The 23659-nt window shown below is 36.2% G+C and overlaps 2 protein-coding genes across 3 annotated transcripts; one reads left to right on the forward strand and one right to left on the reverse strand.

Moving 5' to 3' along the window:
- The first annotated feature begins 3227 nt into the window (after window positions 1-3227).
- LOC135673480 (bifunctional dTDP-4-dehydrorhamnose 3,5-epimerase/dTDP-4-dehydrorhamnose reductase-like) lies at window positions 3228-6116 on the forward strand. Its single transcript, XM_065182484.1, has 2 exons — window positions 3228-3821; window positions 5532-6116. The coding sequence occupies exons 1-2, from the start codon at window positions 3354-3356 to the stop codon at window positions 5982-5984; spliced, it is 921 nt and encodes a 306-aa protein (XP_065038556.1). The 5' UTR covers window positions 3228-3353; the 3' UTR covers window positions 5985-6116.
- A 528-nt stretch (window positions 6117-6644) lies between these two features.
- Window positions 6645-21160, reverse strand: LOC135673479 (SPX domain-containing membrane protein OsI_17046-like). Of its 2 annotated transcripts, none has more exons than XM_065182482.1 (12): window positions 21053-21160; window positions 20866-20963; window positions 17277-17350; window positions 16643-16760; window positions 15088-15399; window positions 14790-14894; window positions 14242-14696; window positions 13010-13311; window positions 9972-10147; window positions 9039-9229; window positions 8081-8214; window positions 6645-7006 (listed from the first exon to the last, which is right to left on the reverse strand). In XM_065182482.1, the coding sequence occupies exons 3-12, from the start codon at window positions 17327-17329 to the stop codon at window positions 6768-6770; spliced, it is 2085 nt and encodes a 694-aa protein (XP_065038554.1). In that variant the 5' UTR covers window positions 17330-17350; window positions 20866-20963; window positions 21053-21160; the 3' UTR covers window positions 6645-6767. The 2 variants fall into 2 exon arrangements, with proteins under 2 accessions (XP_065038554.1, XP_065038555.1); XM_065182483.1 differs by having other exon boundaries at window positions 21067-21122.
- Between the last annotated feature and the right edge of the window lie 2499 nt (window positions 21161-23659).

Here is a 23659-nt window from a genome sequence, read left to right on the forward strand (position 1 = left end):
TCTTCAGAAGAGAATAAAAAAATGCTCATACAATAAAATAAAATAAAATGGTCGGAAACGCACCGTGGGAAACGGAATTGAGACTTCGTTTCCGTCTCTAATACCTAAAGAATTTATTATTTGAATATGCCGCTTTAATTTATTTTACATTTGCACGCGTTAGTCTCTTGAGTCTGCGCCTTATCAAAATGCATATAGTTCATTTGGTGCTTATAATGGGTAGGTTTATGGTTACATTAATAGCATGGATGATCAATGATATGAAAATAATAATGTTATCAGTACCTCATTAAAAATCTCATGATTAATATTTCCAAGTGACTGACACTTTGATATCAAATAATCGATACATTAGTAGTGTCAATATAGATGATTGATATCTTGATACCACGTTTAAATACCGAGTGATATGACTATGATATTTAAACATTATCAAATATCCCCTGCCTCTCATGTATTTTCTCAAACATTATCAAATATAACATTCTAAATATCATACTATAAAAGATCCTCTCAAATATATTATTAAGAAGAGCTCCTATTTTGTTAAAATTTTTGGCGTATTATATTATCGAGAGTACTCAACTCTCGTTCTAACTTAAATATTGAAAGGACTTTCTCAGAAATATTATTTCTAACATAGTTTATAATATTTGACATCTTTTATATTCGATTATCCTTCATATTCTAACGAGATAAATATAGAATAAGACTATGATCGGCTCCAACTATATATATCATATAATTAAATTTAATTAATATTTAATATTTTATTTTATTTTAAAATTTATTATGATTGTGTCGAGAATTAATAGAAGTTTTATTTTTTATAAATAATAAATGATGAAGTTAGGATTCCAATCTTACACATTATGATACACCGAAAAAGTTTACTAGTTAAGCTATCTGACATCTTGTATATCACCACCAGACTAATGTTTAAAGTGTTAAATATATATTATTTAAGATTTTTTTTCAACCTTTGGTAAGATTATTTGGTACAGACTAATATTTAACGTATAAAATATATTAATTTAGGCTTTGAACCCTCCTAAGAGGGTTTAGTATATTATTATCAGACTAGTATTTAATATATAAAATATATCAATTAAGATTTTAAACTCTCAATTTTAATAAGAGAGTCTAGAACACTATCACTAAATTAAAATTTAAGATGTTAAAAATATGTTAGTTGAGGTTTCGAACCCATAATATTCGATAAAAATCTTTGGTAAGAAAGTCTGGTCAACCCCATCAGATCAATATTTAAAATATTATTTTTTTTTATTTTAAAACAAATTAAATATATTATTATTAAATTAGTATTTAAGATATAAAAAATATTCGCTAGATATCGATTCCTCCATCTTTAATAAGAGGATACCTAAATCATTTCATTCGGTATTTCTTTATTACAAAATGCTCGTCTTTGATGCTGTAACCACTGACAGATGTTTGGCCTTTACCCGACCACCATCGTACTCGGTCCCACCTCCCCTCTTAGTTACCCCTACTGTGGTTATTCAAGACCGAGAGAGAGTGCGGTGGTGCCCACAAAGGAAAATAAATAAGAGTCATGATGGCGGTGAAAGAGACAATCTAAATCGACCCTTTTTGTATCAAAATAATGTACGACTGTTTTCTCAAATCAACTTTCGAAAGGCCACGTCTAATATTCCAAAAATTATCTTTTAATTATTTCTTGCTAGTTCCAGACATCTGTCAAGAACGCTGTTGTCGTTCACAGCACACGTAGACAAACACACAAGCCTTGGATTTGACAAGTCTTCTTCTGTCTCACGCATGTCCTTATCACCTGTTCTGTGTTTGCTTATGCTTAAGACCTAATTAAAATGGTCCCTGGAAAGGCCTCCGCCAGCTTCCTGTCCTGTTCTCGATGCAGCACTTGCGAGACGACCATGCCGACTCGGAAAATGTCATTCCATCCATATACATATATTTATAACACGTCAATTTGGTTGTTCTTGTGCTTCGTTTTCAATCAATCATGTCTCTAAGATCCCAACTAAATCTAATAAATCTATGAACCCGAAAAGACGATCCATGCTCACATGTTGTCATTGGATTTCGGATTTTCGACCCGTTAAACAACTCTCTTTGTTCCTCCGTTCTTGTCATCTTGTTATCAATATCTTGCTGCTTCCTTCGTTGCACGCCATGCTTTGATCTCGAGAGTACTTGTTTATGGTTTTATTAATAGTCTATCAAAGAGAAGGAATCATAGACCATCGGAGTAGACCGTACATATTTACTATTTTCGGTAAATCCAGGTAGATATAAATTATATCCCCATGTTCAGGCTCATTCGTCTCGCTGGTACAGCAGCAAACAGGGAAAGGGAGAATCAGGATAACGGCACTCCTGTAGGACCCGTTACGTCAACCAATATAGCTTGGCGCTCCCATGTTTGATGTCTTGGGAGGGACGCGGACCTTGCCCTCGTCGAACGCCAAAATGAACGTGCAACATCACGGCTCTCAGATCTAATCAGCCGCCAGTATTTCACAGCTCACCGATTCTTTCGTACTTCCCACGTTACTTATTCTACGATTGGAGGTATCGATCGGATCCCACAACCGCGTCCAATAACAGGGAAGGTAGGTGGACAACAAAGACGCATAAATAAGACTTGCAGCAGAATTCAAATGTCCTGGCTATCTATTTTCACCCTCATTTTTTTCTCAGATCACGCGCATTACCAATACGAAGACCGCCGACACCAGGAGAGGCGAGCGTATACTTTGCAACCACATGACAGAAGTTAGCTCTCACGCCACCTGACTCCCTCGTGGAAATCCACGTCACGTGCTTCTCGAAACATAAAAAATGAAGCTCCACGTGACGTGGCACCGCCTCCGTATCCGAGATATTCTCCTCCCCAATCCCCTCCATACCTCACGCCCCTGTTCGCTGTCTTCAACCACCAAATAGGTTGTTGCAAGGTGCTGTTATTACATCTTTACCGGTTGCTTAGTGAAACCGTTGCGGTGATACAGCTTTGAATCATTCTTCCCGGACATGATGATGCACATATTTATCATTTATGTCGATACAGCTTGGGCTTGATTGATATCTTTGAGATGTGTGCAGATGGCAACAAACGATGGGAGTTCTGTCCGCTGATGCTACGTTTCACCAAGTGGAGGGTGGGATTTCCTGGGACTATAAGGGCCACTATTCGAGACAAAGCTCCTGTATTCAAGGGTGACGATATCAACTCTGCTATAATTGCCCCCACAGGGAACGCCTTTGGGTGCCACCGCCACTGCTTCCCTCAACCCACTCTGCGCCTCTGCGTTTCATTCAATCCTCAGATCCGGTAGGTTCGATCGATGGGTCTGACGACGGAGAACGGCTCCACGGCAGCCGGGAAAGAGGCCTCCGGCCTCAAGTTCCTCATCTACGGCCGCACCGGGTGGATCGGCGGCCTGCTGGGCGGCCTCTGCACCGAGCGCGGCATTCCCTTTGTCTACGGCGACGGCCGCCTCGAGAACCGCGCGCAGCTCGAGGCCGACATCACCGCCGCCTCCCCCACCCACGTTTTCAACGCCGCCGGTGTCACCGGCCGTCCCAATGTCGATTGGTGCGAGACCCACCGCGTGGAGACCATCCGCGCCAACGTCGTCGGCACCCTCACCCTCGCGGACGTCTGCCGCGAGCGCGGTCTCATCCTTGTCAACTATGCCACTGGGTGCATCTTCGAGTACGATGGCGCCCACCCCCTTGACTCTGGGGTCGGGTTCAAAGAGGAGGACACGCCCAACTTTGTTGGGTCTTTCTACTCCAAGACCAAGGCCATGGTATGTGATGATGCCTTCCTTGACATAAGTGATACGCCACCTTGTCGCTATAGATCTGACTGTCTTCGTTAGGATGCATTAAATCTGTGTGTCAGTTGGTTGAGATCTTGAGATTGAGGACAGCAGTATATGGTTTGGGATTATGGACATTGATAGCTTGCAGGTAGCTGAAGGAGTTTTCTGACGCGAATGAATCGTGTTTAAGAAACAATTTGTTGATAATATCCATTTGGGTCAAGGATGATAATGTCGGTAGGTGGTACTGGGAAAGCTGGTGCACTTCGAGATCTGATCGGACCATATGTACTATAAAGCAAGAGTTAATCTAGCTTGGGATTGATGCAATGGAATGTTTGTGTTCTTGCAGGTAGTGTATGGGATCTAGTTGATTGCAGTAGTGATAATAGTGACGGGTGTGAATCAATAATGCTGGTTAAGTGGATGAATCAAATAGAATCAGGAATTGAGGAAAGAGGAGTGACTAGGAAGATATGAGAGGGCCACCATTGGGGAAGTTGTAGTCCAAGCAAGATCATGCATATCTTGCTCGATCTCAGTTTAAATTATTTTTTTGTCGTAACTTTATTTCAAGTTTGGTTTACTTGTTACATAATTGTTCTCATCTGTAAGCGAAATTTTAAGTTGAGCTGAAATTGAGCCTGAGTTGAGTGGTTCGCTGAGGTACATCTTAATCATGAACCAAATTAATGCATCAAAGAACCGGATTTTCTATTTGATATTGTATTGAGATTTTCATGTTCAATTCTAACTTGATGTATTAATATATTTTTAATTTATATAGATGTTCATAAATTGTACAAAACATATCTTTATGTGAAACATGTGTTCATAGATAAAATTAAGAACAATATAAATAAGTTATATAAACATGCTTTCATGCATCTGATACAAAACTTAAGTATTCAGAGTCTAGTAGTTACTAATTGGACTTGTGCCAACATTGGTCGGTTGAGCTCCTTTTGAAGCTTCATTTTCATAATGTGCTTTCTCCTACTCCTGGATCTATCTTTAATCCATGCATTTAGCAGTTATTTCTGCTGATCTTTGAGTCCTTCCTTGATGTTTGTCTTGATTTATAGTTAAATTCTCTAGCTGATACTTTTAGATGATGCCTGTTGCTTGTGGTATCGTTGCATTTTCCTTCACATTGGAGATTGATATTATCCATTGTCTAGGAGATTGCTTCCAGATTGTGTATTTAATACATAAGATGAAAACATGGATAACCTGCACGCAGGGCCGGGCAAGTGCTCTTTCCAATTTTTATGCCTGATTGTATTATCAACATCCCAACATTACTGTTATCTATATGAGTCGCAAATAGCAATGACTTAGATGCATCTGATCTTTAGAAAAATAAAGATTTACAATTTTGGTAGGCCCTGAGGTTGAGTTCAATGGTGCTTGAGTTAAGCAGCCAATTTAAGATATACCAGACTAAATCATATTGATAGATACACTTAAATCTTACCGGATATGAAGATAATTTATTTGAAGCCACTTGGTGGATTGACCATTGCTTCTGCAATAAGTTCAGTTCTTCCCTCTATTTTAAATAGGTTGGTGCATTTACCATGGTGCAATATATTTGTTCATTATTTGTTTCACTATGTTTTTTTTCTAGTACCACCATGCAATGTGTGTTATCGGTTGATCCTATCAATTTCTTAAGGTGTGCATCTTTGACAGGTTGAAGAGCTGCTGAAGAACTATGAGAACGTGTGCACCCTCCGTGTTAGAATGCCGATCTCAACAGATCTGTTAAACCCTCGCAACTTCATCACCAAAATCACCCGCTACGAGAAGGTTGTTAACATACCCAACTCCATGACCATTCTGGATGAACTTTTGCCTATATCAATTGAAATGGCAAAGAGGAACCTCACTGGCATATGGAACTTCACCAACCCTGGTGTCGTCAGTCATAACGAGATCTTGGAGATGTACAGAGACTATATCGATCCAAAATTTACGTGGAAGAACTTCAACCTGGAGGAGCAGGCAAAGGTGATCGTTGCCCCCAGGAGCAACAATGAACTGGATACCACCAAATTGAAGGGTGAGTTCCCAGAGCTTCTGCCCATTAAGGAGTCGCTGATCAAGTACGTCTTTGAGCCAAATAAGAAGACATCCATGGCCTGAGCGGTTGGTCTCTGTGGTTTTCTTTCTTTTTTGCTTCAATAAGGTAGTTGTTTCGGTTTGTTGGGTCAATGTATTCATCAAATGATGAACGTGCAATTCATATTTAATTACGGGTTGTTGCCTTGTGTTCTATCACGCCTTGTAGTGGGAATGATGAAGAGAAGTGCGTGTTCAAGCATTATGTGCCCCGTTGTTGCTGTTATGTATATCGCAGGAGCTAGCGAGGGCATTGCGAGTTATGCACCATTTCAATTATGGTTGTTTTCGTTGATGGTGGGAATTAGCTCAGAACGTGGTATTTGGGTTTCTCGTTTCCAAGAGTAATATTGCTTTTGCAAGTGGGCTGAGGTCTGAATAATTTATACCTCGAGTCGGTCTCCGTTTACCCATAATATCCAATAGGAATCAATTCCAACTTATTTATGTCTCTCATCGTTCGAAGCCTTCATTTACCCATATTATTTGTCTTTGTCACCTCAAGCAACAGAGCGGTGGAGTGGCCGAGAAACGTGCCTCGGAGATACTGGAATCAGATCTCGAAAAATTCACACCCATACATCCTTTTCTTCAATACCATCGCATGTTATAATTGTTGTATTGCCCAATCATCCTCTATGAATCATTTCTTGCACCAATTCCTCGATGCACCAGAAGCATCAGTAGAATTCAAGATATGGACTATATACATCATCAATGGGTGTATATAATACGTATACATAGCTGCAATTGCAAGTGGACAGACCCATAGATCGGCACCGGGGAAAGGGAGAAACCATTCATGGATCAATAGAGATTGTTGTATGTGAAGAAGGTAGCAGAGATGGAGGCTAGACAAATTAGCAGAGAAGGGAGCAGGGTGATGTTTAGGATATTGTCTTCACCAAAATAACCAGCCAATGTGATTGTACCATCTGCAACCACCCGGGCCAAGGTTCCTGCTTCCGTCGAGAGCAGTCCGCCATTGTAAGTTCCACGGGCAAGTCGAGTCGACATAACTCGAGATAGAAGTGATAGGTTAACGCCTGGATTGGAGTTAATTAAAGATGAGACACGAAGATAAAGCAGTACATGAAAAAAAAAAAAAAAAAGTGCTCTCTAACAAGTGCAACGATTACTACTGGAAAATGCAGTAGTTAGTGCTTATGGACACAAATAAATAAGGTGATGTGATTAATTCACTACCCATACACGGTGCAATTTGTAAAGCAGATATTGAGCAAAGGGATAAAAGGAAAGCACAAAATTAAAGCCATCACATGACTTTTTTTATTCCTATTTCTTGATGTCCAACTAAACATATGAGGTAAGAGATGTTCACCAGTACATATCAATTAAGTCTTAAACTCAACAGGTTCAATGTTTCATCATTCTGCAAGAACTAGACATCGTACAATGCAGTGGATGGCTTAAGGACTCAGAAAAGAATAACCATGAGGTATTGCCAAAGTCGATGAAATAAACGCAAAACAAAAAGCATGCTTCTAATAGATAAAACTAAGTATTAGATTAATTCAATGAGCATGAAGAAGTAGACAAACTTACATTTGTTGTTAAAGAGATACTCTCAGTGCTTAGATTTAATCATATGTTGTGAACCTCGACAATTTTGTTATAGCATATAAATGAAGTAGGTTTAAATACTCTCAGTGCTTAGATTTAAACTAATTGTTAGAAGATTCCAAGTTGTCCTTGTTATAGCATATAAATGAAGTAGGTTTAAATAATAAATATGAAGTGGAACTGGTTCATGTTCTGCAAGGAAAGGTTACAGTAGCTTCTCAAAGATCCCTTTTAAAGCCGCAAGTCTGGTATTTTCATGGGTGCCTACACCATAAATTTTCACTATGTATATTATTCTGCTTGTGTATTACCAAAATTTCCCTCTTATCATTCCTTTGGAAGCTTATAGCACTACATTTGTCAATAATTTGAATAAAATTTGACAGCCAAATTACTTGCACTGTTTACATCAGAATCTAGAATAGGCTCCTACTAAATCACCATATATTCTTAATGAGAAACAGAGAAAAATACAAAGGAAATAAATATTGCAGATTCAGTTTTATTTACTTTCATTTTTAGCAGCAATCTAGTACCTTCAAGAACTTCCGCAGACACGAATGTGATGAGTGCTGAGCTGACATATTGTGGTACAGAGTATGAGCTGGTCACACGAAAGCTAAAGATTATACCTACCAGTACTATAATTTCAGATACCAACAGAATTTGCCTGCAAAATTGATATAAATTTAAATTAAATAAAAACTTAAAAATTGAAAAGAGAATACTGAATCAAAGTATACCAGACACAATTGAAAGTTGAAACTATCAAAGAGAGGTCCTTTTGGTAATTTTGCTAGACAGACAACAATTCAGTGCATGGCTTTATTTTCAAAGTGATTTTATTGGATTTGATGTGATTTTACTTTCACAAGTAGCAGCAGCATGTTAATTTTATATTCATCAGCTATTCTGACATTTGTCGTTGATTGATGAGAAAAATAAAAAGAAAATATTCTAGTCCCTAATTGCAGATGGTGTCAAGGTGGTTGGTTGAGGAAAATATAACAATTTTACATTAGCTTCATAATACCATGGTTTGTTGCAGGCTGTGCGATAAGCCTGCCTGCAGGTCTTTGGACCTCAGAGAGTCCCCAGAGGTCTCTTTTGAGGTGTAATAGAGGTTTAACTTTAAAAAAAAAAGAAAAAAAGAGGCCCTCTTTCCACTTCTAACAGCTATATTCCCTTTCCCTTCCTGTTCACTCATCCTTGCACTCTTGAAACTAACCATCATCAATCAAAAGATGGATCAGTACATGTCAGAGCGAACATGCATATATTAACATCCTAATTGCTCATAGTCTGTGTATAATCAAACAATAACAAATTATTACCATTTATCAGAGCAATATGGCAGAAGATTTCATGATCACATTGGATACTGAAGAAAAAAAATCCAGAAAACACAGTACTAAGAAACTGAAGCAATATTTACCCAACTTTATCTCTTTGCATTTTAATGCATAAACAAGATGATAATTTTGCCTTGGTTACCTGTCCTCAAACATGTTGGTTATGTAGCTTCCAATTATTGCATTTACTGGAAGAACTGTCAGACCAAGAATTGCTAGAAAAATTGCTACATTACTTGTAGACCAATTAAAATATATTGTGGTAACGACGCTTGATTCTGAAAGTAAAATCTCCATTGCATATTTGAGCATGAAGTAGATCATCAACTGGACCTACAAAATCAGAAGTAATTATGTGATTACAAACATTAGCAATTGATTTTTTTTATTAAGATTGAAGCAAGATGTACAGGAAAGAACCAGGATTTTGAAGGATAATCATAAAACAAGAATTGTTACACTCAATTTTCCGGGAGATAATTGAAACTTTCATAATAATAAGAAAGTGAATATTGTAAACTTTGTTCCCACTAAGACTTCAATTAGTGCTCCATGAAGGGTATGAAGAACCTTCTAATTCATGTTTGTCACTTGATTGACTCACTCCCAAGAAGTATCAATTCCTGAGTTAATTAAAAATGATGAAACTACTTAACATTCGACATTCTAGGATGCCTTTTTTTATGGGAGATTTTGCATCATAACTACATCTACATCACTTGTCACTCTGACATTCAATCTTCAACTCAAGCATTAATAATTTAGAAAGAATTTTTATTTTTCTTTGAATTATTAGATACACCAAATTATAATAACAGTCCTTGGATATTCAAGTCTTCAACTATAATTTCATCAAAGAAATGAGATTCATGCTAATTAAAGTTACAATTTTTAGAGTTCAATAATTTGATGTGTTAAAGATCCTCCAGCAAACACAGTTAATGGCTTGAAAATTTAAGCAACAATCACAATTTTTGGGAATACATTGCTTGTTGTGTATTTACCCAAACAAGACATTTCTAGTGCTAGTAACATATGGAGGTGCCACTTATAAAGTGAAAAACAGGAAACAAACCTTCACTGATGGTGTCAGTAATCTGTATGCTGAAGCAATTGAAGTTGCAGGACTGTGGGACGACTCATCAGAGGCTTCTTCTCGGTCATCACAATCTTGGTCTTCATCTTCGTCTTGTTTTTCATTCTGACTTATAAGAAGAGGTTGTGCAAGACCATTTTCCGAATCTGGATGTCCTATTTATTGTGAAAACAATACTAAATCATGAAGTTTTCATAAATTATGGAATTATTTGCTTAAATTTCATTTAAGCATTAACATTATCTTTTATCATATTTACTCAAATAAATATCAGATATCCAAGTAAGGCAGACCATCTGATATATCAAGATAAACTAGGATCAATTAACTATACATACATGCATGACAGATTTATGCAAAAGGGTTACAGCCATTTTTAGCTGCAAAACATGGATGATTCAGGTTGCTTACTGTATCCGATTCGATATGTCATACTTCTTTGATATGTATCAGATACTTCCTATACATAACTTGTTTTTATTACTATTGGCTTTTATTATACTTAGGGGATTCCTTGTGGATACTTCTTCAATATATTTAACTTTTCTTTGCATGTTGGTCTTTTGATTATGGACGAGACATGTATGACTATGACCATATTGTTCTGTCCTAGATTATGATTAATAATATTAAAAAGAATTATGATATGTTTATTGATTTACCATAATTTCATATTATCTCTATGTCATTCTTGAATTATTATTTTCTATAATAATTTCTTTACTAATTTATGCTAGTAATTAATTGTTATTATTTATCATGATTTATAATCAGATTAACACTAAAAATAAATACTAGCTCTCTGTTACCAAAACATTATAATTGTTATTTATCCATATCATATATAACTTTTTCAGTGTATCTGTATAAACTTATCATATTGTATTGGTATCCCAATTCCCAAGTCCAAATTTGTGCTTCAGAGATATTCAGGAAAATGTATATGCACCATAGAGTAGCTTTAACAAGGATCCAATGAAGAAGATACTAGTGAAATTTCCTAATGAGGCCCTAGAGAAACAATGAAATTTCCTGAGGAGCACCCAGTTTATCGGTATACAGAACACAATCCTGTTTCACTCTCGAAAGAGGACTTATCTTCCAATTAAGCCCTTTATCAGGTCTATAGAAGATATTAAGTCCACACAGGGGGAGCGCACTCAACTATCATTGGTTCTCTTTTGATGGTATAAAGAGCACCGAACAGCCACCGTTCAGTCTCTCTCCAAAATTCTTTCCACTTACCTACTCTTGTCCCTTCCTCCCACCCAGATCTCCCTCCAATTATTTTAAACTATAATTCAGACCTCTTCCATATTCAAGCAATAGTTGAAAGGGAATCCTAATTTCTCAAGGAGAAAGTTTGAATCAATAACCGACCAGATATTTCTTCAAAATTACATAATTTATGCATGGTTCCTGCAGACATATCGTATCAATTTATAATTTCATCACATCGAGGAACCCCATTGATCCATCATGGAATCACAACAATTATTTGGTGGTAGGATCAGGTATATGATCTTATTAAACGATCATTTATTTTACTTAATTGCTTAGATGACTCTTAACTCGTTTTACATATTATATGTATTCTTTAGATATAGTTTGTGTTTCTTTTCCAAAATATTATTTGATGCAATATTTATTGCTTTGTAGACTTAAACCACTTTAATTATATGCATTTTGTTTCTATTTAACATTAAAAAGTAGTCAAGAACCATAAAATATGATTCTCTTGGGTGTTGGCTGACAAAAACCAACTTTTGAGTCACATGCCAGCATATTGTGTTGGTATGCTAGCTTGTACCAACTCGTACTGGTCAGGCCATGGAGAAGCAAGGGTCCAATACATGAAATTGAAAATCATGGTTATAATATTTACCAAAATGTATTTTCATGAATGAGAAGTGCAGCAATTTAATATTGATGGTTATTTCTCTAAACTTTGTAACTTGTTACGTTGAAGATCTTAAGATGTGTTACTTCTTCAGGTTGTATGATCATATGATCCTCTTAGGCCTTGATTCACAAATCCACTCCTATATAATTCCAACATCACCATATTTTCTTTTGTGGCAAACCATTTGGAGCCAAACTCTCATCAATTGGTCATGTTCTCAAATAGAAGACCTTCCCATCTAAGAAGCTCCACATATGACATATAGTTTTAACTTTTCAGGGGTCATAAATTCATCCAAGCTTATATCACTCGTACAATTTGCCACTAGAAACAACATGCACCGATGTGTGACCTTCTGCAACTAAAAGAAGGAAAAATTGTGGGTACCTCAAATTTATTTTGCGTCAGAAATATCTTATCAACATTCACCTCAAAATATATAATATATATAGTTGACATGCTCCCTTATTACTCTCTCTGACAGCTACTTATGCTCTTCTCAGGCATCCTTCTCTAATTGAGCCACAGATGTTGCAGCCCAGCGCTTTTATCCAAGTAGTGCAGTGGCAGACAATATGGTATGCACCCTACACCTGTGAATAGAGAGTAACCCAGTCCCTAATCCTTTTTATTTTAGGATTCAATCAATCCAACTAGGTCAGTCATAGTGCCCTCAACTTAATCGTCTTTAACTGTAGGTATTTTTCACCAAATATTCTGATTTTCATATAATTCCATGGTGTCAATGAGAAGTTCCAAATTCAAACGTTTTTTTTTTATTTCGCCCAAACTTAACTCCTTTCAATAGGCATAAACAAAGGACAGTAAGGACCATAATGATTTAGTTGACAAGTCGGTGACATAGAATTCATCTTTTCAAATCATTATACTTTCATATGCGGTTATTTCAACATCTAACTTAATCTGAATTTTGGATTGGAATGCTCGACAAACTCTTTTAAAACAACCACAGAAATTTAATCCTCAGGGCATGGATCATCTACTCTTTGTATGTTCCCTTGGTAGCTAATGAAACTACTAAATGCTGTGATATTCAATATTAAATTTGGCTTTTTGTACTGAACTAGCACATTTATAATAAAAGTTTGCTTACCAGTATGGGCATCCTGTGAAACATGGCTCTCTTGAGTGTCATGAGCTGGTTCCCTGAAAGATATCCACAGCCAAAATAAATATATAAGCCATGCTAGAGCCATAAGCCAGCCTGGCAAGGTAGTTTGATTGAATGTGAGGCCATAAATCTTGAAGTTTGTTTGAAGCAACCCAGCAATGGCAGGGCCACAAGCCATTCCAAGAGCACTGGCACTAACAAAACCTGCAGAAGCTTTCATTCGAGTTCTAAGAGGTACACAGTCGCTTATGTAACGACGGTTTACAGCCCTTGCAGAACCAAGCCTGTAGTTTTTGTAAATTTCTCAGTACAAGATGGTCCTCATATCAGTCCAAAATGCATGATGAGGAGTTATAGTAGTATATTAACCAATTTGTTAAAAAAGAAATATAGGCATGCTTGATCATCTAGCCAGTGAAAACCTTGCAACAGATTCAAGTTCTTCTTTAACAACTACCTTCAGAGATGAGGAGCTAATAAGCAACTTTAATGAGCCAATAAACACAGCAATAAATTAGTGAGAAAATGGATGAGCAAAAAAGATTTCCAAAATGCAGAATACGTTTTCTTCAAATTTATAAAAGCCAATATCTGAATATGAATTTATTTGGAAATAATCAATTATGTTTTTCCAAATGAAAAACCTTTCACTAATAGTTGCCAAAAAGAAAATAAATCCAAGTACAATTTTTTCCAAAGTTCACAAAATATGACAGTAGTTAGTTCCAGGTTATTGGTGGCACAGGTGTTTTGGTATGCAGCATGAACTGGCTTGGTACCATATTGCTCACATTCCCTCTGTTTCAGTTAGAAACAGGTCAAAATTTGGCCTAACCATAGTGAGGGCACTGGCATGCATGGTTTGACTCTCTTGACAAGGAACTCCTTAAGTCAGCCAAAATTTCAAATATTGGTAGGTTCAGCATATTTATTATTTGTTTGTTTGATTTGTTTATAAAAATTATACCTGATACTTATGAACCATTTTTGGGAAACATAGCATCTTGGAGGCATATATGTAAACTTAAATGATGTAAGCAAAAGAAGTTCTATATTAAGAAACCACCTTTTAGTATAACCTCTACTGAATGCATGCTATATGTGTAACCAAGGAATATCATAGAAACTGCATTACTAAAGAATGAAAAGTAGAAAGTATGAATATAAAATTCTGATCACTTTCAAGAAAAGGAGAAAAAGAAAGAATTGCTTACCCACATAAAAGGCGACCAATAAGAAGAATTGCTATTGAGTTTAGGTCATAAGCCAACGCATATAATGTATTTCCCATCAGAAGCATAATGCTGCTAAATATGAGAGGCCTGAAATATGACTTATTTGACCAAGCACTAAAATAAACTGAAGAGAAGACTTGTGCAACAGCCATTGACCCAATAATTACACCACAGACTGTTGCTGCGGCTCCAAGGCTCAGTGCATAATCATCTGCAGTCGGGACAATAATATATGTGTTGGCCATATATAGGAAAGTGTTTACCAGGTTCAATAATAGAGACATAAAATGGTATTTCTGCTCATCAACATCAGCTTCTGCAGCAGTAGTTATATCTTCTTGAACAATAAGTGCATGCTGTCCAAGGAATTGAAGGAAGTTTGTTGAATGTGTTAGCTTGTCCACTGATGCATTTATTTGGTCGATGACAGGGTCCTGCATTAATGCATATTAAGGATTTAATTTTCGCAGAAACATTCAGTTACTAAGGCTTCAAAAGATTTAATATCAAGTTTAAAAGAAAAAAACCTTTATAACAATAGATGGCTGATCATAAATGGACAAGTAGCTCCCCCGACGAACATTGAGATCTGCAAGGTTGCGAGACAAAGCTCCAACAACAGCACCTATTCCCTATTTATTCAAAAAAGTGATTAGGAGAACATAATAATACTCGTGGAAAACATTATTTATTGCATATTCTAGTTAGTAGTATTATTCATGCACTTTATAGGTGACACAAAAGAAGAATGGGCAGATGATAAATCTTGAAGGGACTAAATGGACAAGAAAGAACTAAGACATGAACTCAGGATAAGGCTATTACCACATGCTTGAAGACCTGCTGCAACTGGGAATATGGATGGTTTGCTCTACTAGTAACATAGTAATCCGTGAATTTATAACCAAAACGTTTGTCAAACTTCTTCAGTATCTTACGAAGACCAGTAGCATTCATATCAACAAACTTAAGGAGCTTAATCAGATCATAACCTACTGCTCCATATGCCTCTTGAAGTTCAAGTATCTGGGATATATCTGGTTGCTCTAAGAGAATGTTGCGCTTCTTCGCCAATTCCTGAATCCTGCTAGCAAGCAGCCCTTGTTGTTCCAAAAGAAAAAGGACAATCTTTTCAATCTGAAGAGAAACAAATGATGACGATGAACCTTGCAGTAAAGCTAACTGATGACAAGAGAACTACCACAATATCTTGACTAACAGATACTGCAATGCAACAGTTCTAAGAAATGTCCAAAATCCAGAAAACACCCCACTGAACTAAAATTAATCTACTCATGGAAATGGACAAATCAATATTCATATGTCTCTCGCAGTCTTCCACATTTTCAGTAGCAAAATGACAGAAATACCATGTTCAGAAAATAGCTATTAATCATATGGTATATATCTTATCATGAATATGGTCTACATATAAATCAAGAATCTAAATAAATGAAATTCACAAAAATTTATTTAAAATTTTTCTTGTGGGTTATTTACCTCTGAAATAATGGTTCAGGTATTAAAAAGAACAAAGTTAATTAGGTGGTAACGAGTTTCACGCATATTCACCAGCAGATCCTAAGATTACTATGAGGGGAGATGAGATGCTTCGGTGTTTCCAAGTTGACTGTTAATTTTCCTTCTATCACATACTTCAAAACCTTAAAATATGATACATATATACATACATCCTAGTGCTAGTGTTATACTGATAAATATCCAGCTAAAGCAAACTAGCAAATGCAACTAACTAGTGTCTTAATTGAGTAAACAAAAGGGCTGTTTAAAACAAAGCAAGTGAATGTAAAATAATTCATAAACTTTGTCTATCTCCTTCTCAGTCAATTTTACAGAAATTTTCATGCATCACAAACAGCCTTCATTCTCAGTTCCATTGAGCCTCTCACAGTCACTTTTATGTTGCTTCTTGCCACATCCAGACCGACTGCTTCAATCTATGCAAAACACCATCCTCGCCAAGTACTCCTCCCTTACTGCAGCCATCAGATCTAAACATCTCCATCTCTTTTCCTCTTTTCCATACTCCCATACATAATGTAGTTTGTCAATGCCTCTTTTGGATTGTTGTCATTGTTATTTGCCTCTTCTTGATTAAACATTCTCACCACCTGAATTTCTACCCTGAACAAACCAATCACAAGCCTACACCTTCTCCTATAAAATCACTAATAGTTTTGGAAATTCTTTTGTATGCCAAATGATTGAGAAGCCAATTCACAAAAAATCCTTATCATTCGGTGCATTTCAACAACTGATAAAATGATAAAACATTCAGAACGGACCATACGATGCACCAATGCATTTACTGTTAAAATAAATATAAGTTGAATATAAAACAAATACTGATTCCTTGTACCTGTTCATCTAGCATCCTTGAAAACTCTTTGAGAACCTGTTGAAGTTCTCCTCCTGCCTGATTATGCTTAACATACTGCTTCAATTTCTTTTTCATTAATTTGTAGTTGATGTAGTATCTAGAAACACCAGAAGAACAATAATTCAACTTAAAGAAACTCTGGGAAACATGAAATGGTTAAATATGAGTATAAACTCTTTTTTTTTTCTAAAATATTTCTAGTAATATCATTGACATAATTGATAGTCCACCATAGGGACTAAAGAAGCATCAATTGGTGCCATATAGCCAAAGCAACTACAACAAAGGCTATAAGATACCAAAAGGTATATGTATTATATCATAAGATGGTTTGTCACATTTTTTTTCTAGAAAGCATAGTGAAATGAAAGGCTATAAGATCAAATTATATGCTATTGCCCACTTCAACTGAGCAAATAAACAATATCTTATATGAAAAGAGTGAATATGTAGTTCATAGCTGCCTCATTTTCTTTCATCATTCAGTGTTAAAAATTGGAAGTCAAATTGACAAAATAGATAATCCATTAGGAAATGGTTTTATTTATTATATATTTTTCAGAAGTTATGGAACAGTGTCAAAGAAAGCTTCAATTTAGGAATAAAAGCATACCCCCTCCACTCCTGAACTTGATCTGCCATTAATTTCTTTCCAAAGTTAACCATCTTGATGTCAAAATTGTGAACCTAGAAAAAAATAAGTAAAAATTTATACAAAATGTCATACAAACATTCTAGCAAAAATCTAAGCATAAGACAATCTTTAAAGGTACGCATGTAATGTTTTGCAAACAATAGATAGACAAATGTGCACTATGGAGTGCCATAAATTTTGGATATTTTTGGATGATAAATAATTGATAGAATGTTTCACCAATCCATTGTAGACAGGAAATTGGATGATTTCCAATGCATATTGACATAAATATTATGTGAAATATATATTATCACTGTACTTCTGCATCCATACAGACATTTTGAGAACTGAAAAACCAATATGAGAATAACTAGCTCAAAAAAGAGATTAAAATATTTTCGTATAGTAATAACTGCTTTAACACTATCAGGCAACACCCAAAAGAGCAACCCAGCGCATGAGGTACCCATAATCATAGGGTCTGAGAAGTCAAATGTCCTGAGCCATACCCTTGCATTTGAGGGTTTCCATGGCTCAAATGCTTAATACCAAAGTCACAAAAAAAGCACCCTCTTTAGGGTGCAAAGATTCACCATAAGGGCTAACCAATACTTAGTTTGAAATTAAAATGTGTCTACTCAAGCTTTTGGCCTTTGATGAAAACAGAATGATGAGCAAACTCAAATAATATCTCTTGAGCAAGTGCAGGATATATACCGAGTAGCACACAAAAACAACATAAGTTAGTCAACTCAATTTCTTACCTTTTAGAGAATATAATCTTTTTTATTTGGTTTTTATAAAGAGATTTTCAGGTTTTGTTTCTGTAATCTGGCAGAAACAAAGCAACAGGTTCTACAGTTGAAGCGTCTAAGCAGGAAAGGATGCTTTACAGTGACAGGAAGTAGTCCCACATGCGGCATTTACAATATGCCATTAACCACTAAATACAAACATAGCGAGCTTGACAAAATCATTTAGCCATACAATTTTTCACGAAAAACTAATCAACTATATGTAATATCTCTGTGATAAAAAACATAGCAAGGCTATATTCAATCACAATTTATTTGCCTCTACTCCAATCCAGCAGAAAGACGAGTAGTTTATCAAGCAATTTGCTAACTGACTAAGCTAAAGCTTTGCTAGAAATGGTTAAAGAGCAATGACACTGAGAAAGTCACGATGAATAGGACATAAACAGAGTGTGGTGACCACACGTACCAAACGTCAGTAGTCTTTTTATGTTTTTCGCAGACTTTCGTAAGTAACAGCAAATGTACCTAGCTAGGCCTCATGTGAAGCTATTATCTTTATTGATTCAGTGGTGCTTTTAACCATATTAGTAAGAAGGTAATACACATTGAGCTACTGCCTGACTCTATTAACAAAATTACCTCAAATATTGGTTACAGAATAAATTTAGTAATAGATAACTAAACTTTAAACTTGATAAGGATATTTAGTACCACATTAGTTGAGTTAGGGAATTAATGGCTCATAAGTTTGTCGAGTCACCCTTGTAAGTATGCTCATCGCCTAAAGTGGATAATTCCTCACGAACCCACGAGCTGAACCAATGACGAATCGACCAAATATTGACTTATCAACCCTTGGATCCCCCAAGAGAGGAAGCACTAATAAGGATATTTAATCTTACACCCATCGTCCAAAATTAATAATTCCTTGTGACCCTATGAGTCACACGAATGGAAGACAACTGTCTAACTTAAGATTATGGGAACGAAAATAAAGTAGAAATGAGTCTCTCCCTTGTATGTTCATCGACAAGGCAAAAGAAAACTTATAAACACGATTAGTAATAGTCTCGCAAGGTGGTGGGCTAATTACATAGCCTTTGTACTTGGACCATATTAGCATCACAATTCTTGAACTTAAAAAATTTTATATTAAAAATTTTATAATTGATGAAATAAATAATCTCATTTGTCCTAACATCGTTAGTTGTATTGACGAAAAACATAACATGTGACATCACGTGTTAGATCGGTGCGAAAGTAATAGACAAAGAGATAATTTCAACATTCTTTCTATTTTCAACCAAAAGATAATTTTGACATCCCACATGTTAAAAACGAAAAAAATATTAAAATTATCTTTTTGATCATTACTTTCGTGTCGATCCAACCGGTGAAGTCACGTGTTGTGTTTTTCATTAATATAACTAACGACATCAAAATAAATAAAATTTTTATTTTTATTTTTATAATTATATAAATTTTAATATAAATTTTTTAAATATAAATATTACGATATTAATATGATCCAAATATAAGAAATAATATGTAATTAGTCTGAGCTGACCGATCGTTAAGAATCGAACCCGTGATGTAACAAAACAAACCTTTATGTACGTTTTACTGATATCTAATTGCTACGTGATCGGAGAAACCCCGGGCCCCACATGTGTCCCAGGACAGGTTCGAGCCTTCTCCAATAATAGAGCAGGTTAGATCAAACTGCTTACAGTAAGCATGTGGGGAAGGTACTTCTCGGCGCCAACATCTGGGTTATACGTGGCTTAAATTGCTTGTAGTCTGACAATGAAAAGATGACGATGAAGCAAGCGGCCCAGAAAAAAGCGAAAGATTCGTACACGCATTATGTACTGTTCTGAGACAATTGGCTTGTCCAAACCTAACGGTCTTATAGTCAAATTACAACTAAACTTGGCTGAGATAATCATATGTCGCACTTTATAACATAAATTAGTTTCAACAACATAATTTTTTGGGTATAATTTATCGTCCTCAATTGCGAGACTTCGATAGCATGTTCAAAAACAAAATATGACTTCAAAAGATATAGATCGTATATATAAACCCTTCCATTGACCTATTAAAATCCTGGCAGAGTCATATGACTGCAGCAACATTTATTGCCTTGGGTCGGAACTGGTAGCACGTAAAGTGGAGGACGTCGGCTTGATGGCAGTCGTACGTCTTGGGAGGCAAGGAAAGCTCACTGCGGTTTTGGGCGTTCGACCCTGTCCAACGGCATATGGTCTGAGAAGATGACGCGAGCAATGCTTCCAAGTAGACGAGTCTAACCTCTCGCCCGTCCGTCCATGTTAAAATCAAGGGTTACTATCGCGACTCGACGACCAGTATACCAGATTCGGTCCAATTGGACCAGGATCGATCAAGTTCTCAAGATTGACCCGGGATTGATTTCTAGGCTCAAAAATGATTGAACGCGGGTGGTTGTAATCAGTGATGCCTAGTTTTGAACCGATTCAATTTCGAGGCTGTATCGAGTGGTCGATAAGTTTGGATTGTAGATGGAAATAGATGAAACCCCGGATGGCAGATAATACCAATTTAGATTGTAGTGAGACGATTCTCAATCTGAAGATGCTAGTAAATCCCACCAAAACGAGAAGAGAAGACGAAAGAGAAGAGTAAAATGTTTCAGATCTATATCCTCGGTGTTCGTTTAAGCCGTTTCAACAGATCAAAAGCAAGCGCAAGAAGCATTGCAACTGAACAAACTCGAGAAGTCGAAGAACTTGACATATCTTATGCAGAGGAACTTCAAACAGTACCTGAGACGAGATCGGAGCCTGGTGGTTGGGGCCGCAGCAGAAGGGGTTGATTAGATGACCATCAGCAAGAAACAGGAACCCGAACGATTCGTATACTCCTAAAAAGGCCACGACTCCATCAGAACAGCGAAGGCAAATCAAGATTCGAACGCAAAAGAGCGCGAGGAGAGAGAGAGAGGAGGCGCACGAAACGAGCCGCACTTGGCACGGAGAGATTTGAACGGAGACGACGGACGACTAGGCGGTGGCGTGGTGAGCTTGGGGAGGCGTTCGAGGCCTCTCCATTTATAGGGCTCGTCCGCCGAACCGCGAGCGGATGGGAAGGCTGGGGGGTGGAGGAGTAAGTAGACAAATAAGAAATTTACACGTGTAGCTGTCATCGGACGAGGCGTGAATCTTGACGTAACTGGGGACGGTGGGGGGAACATTTTGGGCGCGAACCGTTCTCGGAAGCACTTGCTAATTTTCGGCTGCCGTTATAAGTTCACATATTTCATTTTATATTTTTTATTTGATTGGAAAAAATAAGTAGGTAAAAATGATGTTGGACTTATGAGCATCATCCATCTTACTAAGACATTTATTCATATCTGCATCTTCAAATCCATACCCTTATATTCACTAGCAAGATCATATATCATAGAATAGAATGAAATATAATATAATATCTTTAAAAGATCCATATAAAAGGTTCTGGCTAATATAACTTATAAATATTTTAATAATTTATCACAAGATATTAGACTTCAATTGCATCTTCCTCATTTACCCTTTAGAAAAAAAAAATCATATGATGATATCAAATTTTATGTGTGATTTCTTTCTCCAATCATATGATGATATCAAATTTTATCGGGAAACTTAACTTTTAGGTTTATAGGATATGCTAGACAAATTCACCTTGTAAGTTAAGCCTATTCTTAATCGAGTTTCAAAGTATAATAAAATCATCATGATAGTATAGCATGTGTGGATTATAGAAACAAGAATTCCCATCCATCGATATATGGATGGTAAATATGTGTGTGTTATTTTGTTCTAGGATATTCGGATTTAGATTATTTAATGATCTTGATTAGGCAAAATATTGATATTAACAAAAAAAAAAAAAAAACTAAATTTAGCTAGCATTATAGATAACCATCAGAAGAAGAAGAAGAAGAAGAATTCTGATGGAATGACTATAATGTTGTAATAAGATGTTGTTCATAAGTCATCTTTCAATCTAGATGGCGAAATCTCTTAAGAATTTTGTAATCAATCAAAATGTGGTCTAACCTCTCCTCAAATTGAAGACTGGAAAGTATCTGACCTCAATAATTCTGAAATTATATATGCATCTGACGGCCTTGAGACATAGAGGCAAAGACTTCAAATTACTTGACGTAGCTTACAATGATCGCATGACTTGTTCATGCTGTCGTAAGGAAAGCAATAAGTGAGAGTAATTAGGCACGTTCTTTGTCTTGGGGGACCAAATAATAATTCCATTCAATAGCCATCTCTCCATATCGCAATCAGGAGAAAATTGAGACTAAGGAAAACTGTGAGCTTCCAAGTCTTAATGAATGTTTACAGACTTTTGGTGTAGTAGGAAAAGACATTTAAGTATCAAATTTTGTTTTCATTATCATTAAAATTATTATTAGTCATGGTTCATATATCATTGTTAATTTAAATTTGTGGGGACATTTCCGAATGCAAACAAAAAATCATTTCACCAAAAAGGATATATAGATTTTTTTATTATATTAAAAAATTAGATTATTTTATGTGCCTCTATTGATTACACACACTTTCGTATTAATCTTAACTTGTTTAAGGAAATGTTAACATATATCAAGTCGGACATCAATTCAACTCGAAAGATTAATCTAAGTTAAATGAACTATCATCTCAATCCTTTTTTTTTCTTTTTTTCGATGCTATAGGTTGGATCACTCATTTGCGTCTATTTACGCCATTTTGACTCATCTTTATTCAGTCAAACTATAGCTCCACTAATTCAATCTTTTTTTTTTCTTTCAATTATTCAAGTCAAATTTTATCTGTCAAAAATTAAATAATGACATGTTTAAGTCAAATCAATCAGAGCTAATATATATCAGATCAAACACTAATTCAATCCAAAAACTTATGGATCAAATCTAGTATATATAATCAGACTCTTTTGATCCTTAGTTATATAGAACCATCCTTTTAGCCTTCTTAGTGTTCATTGGAATGATCATCATACAAACCAAGAGGTAGGTTGTCCACAGAAGGCTAAGATCGAAGTGTGATCTTATCTTCGTCAGAGATCTTTGGGAATGCAAGAATCTGTCTTTGCACATACAACAATGACAAGGTCCAAGTACATACACAAAGTCTATATCTCACGCGGGAAACATTTGTGTCCTTTAGTAGGTAATGGTAACAATGTGGCACAAGACAATATGACGGGGAGACATGGAAGGCATGGGCTACGTATTGTTTAAAGAACACCTTGTTGCCTTTCCATCAAAATACAAGATACATGAATGCGAGTGTGCTGTACTCATTTGGAACTTGTTGGAAAAGAGAATGCTGATGCTGATGATCCATGTGACGATTGGCATATGAAGCCTCAAGCTTCACTGTGTAATTGCCTGTGGTGGAGACTGAAGAGTTTGTCCGGTTCATGGAGCTGACGCTGAGTAAAGCAGCTAATGTCCACCACCAATGGAGATCATGGTGCAGATGTATGAATGCGAGTTTTCTTTGGTGGCCGATCACTCCCGTCACAAACACAGTGACAAGATTCCTATGGGGAACA

Source organism: Musa acuminata, chromosome BXJ1-5, assembly GCF_036884655.1.
Source record: "Musa acuminata AAA Group cultivar baxijiao chromosome BXJ1-5, Cavendish_Baxijiao_AAA, whole genome shotgun sequence".
Lineage (NCBI taxonomy): Eukaryota > Viridiplantae > Streptophyta > Magnoliopsida > Zingiberales > Musaceae > Musa > Musa acuminata.

Excerpts from the sequence above, each read along its gene's own strand:
- LOC135673479 (XM_065182482.1), bottom strand. The coding sequence starts at position 17,329 with ATGGTTAACTTTGGAAAGAAATTAATGGCAGATCAAGTTCAGGAGTGG. Across the intron at positions 15,400-16,642 it reads CAAGGATGCTAGATGAACAG|ATTGAAAAGATTGTCCTTTT; the intron begins GTACAAGGAATC and ends GTTTCTCTTCAG. Across the intron at positions 10,148-13,009 it reads TTCACAGGATGCCCATACTG|GACATCCAGATTCGGAAAAT; the intron begins GTAAGCAAACTT and ends CACAATAAATAG.
- LOC135673480 (XM_065182484.1), top strand. The coding sequence starts at position 3,354 with ATGGGTCTGACGACGGAGAACGGCTCCACGGCAGCCGGGAAAGAGGCC. Across the intron at positions 3,822-5,531 it reads ACTCCAAGACCAAGGCCATG|GTTGAAGAGCTGCTGAAGAA; the intron begins GTATGTGATGAT and ends CATCTTTGACAG.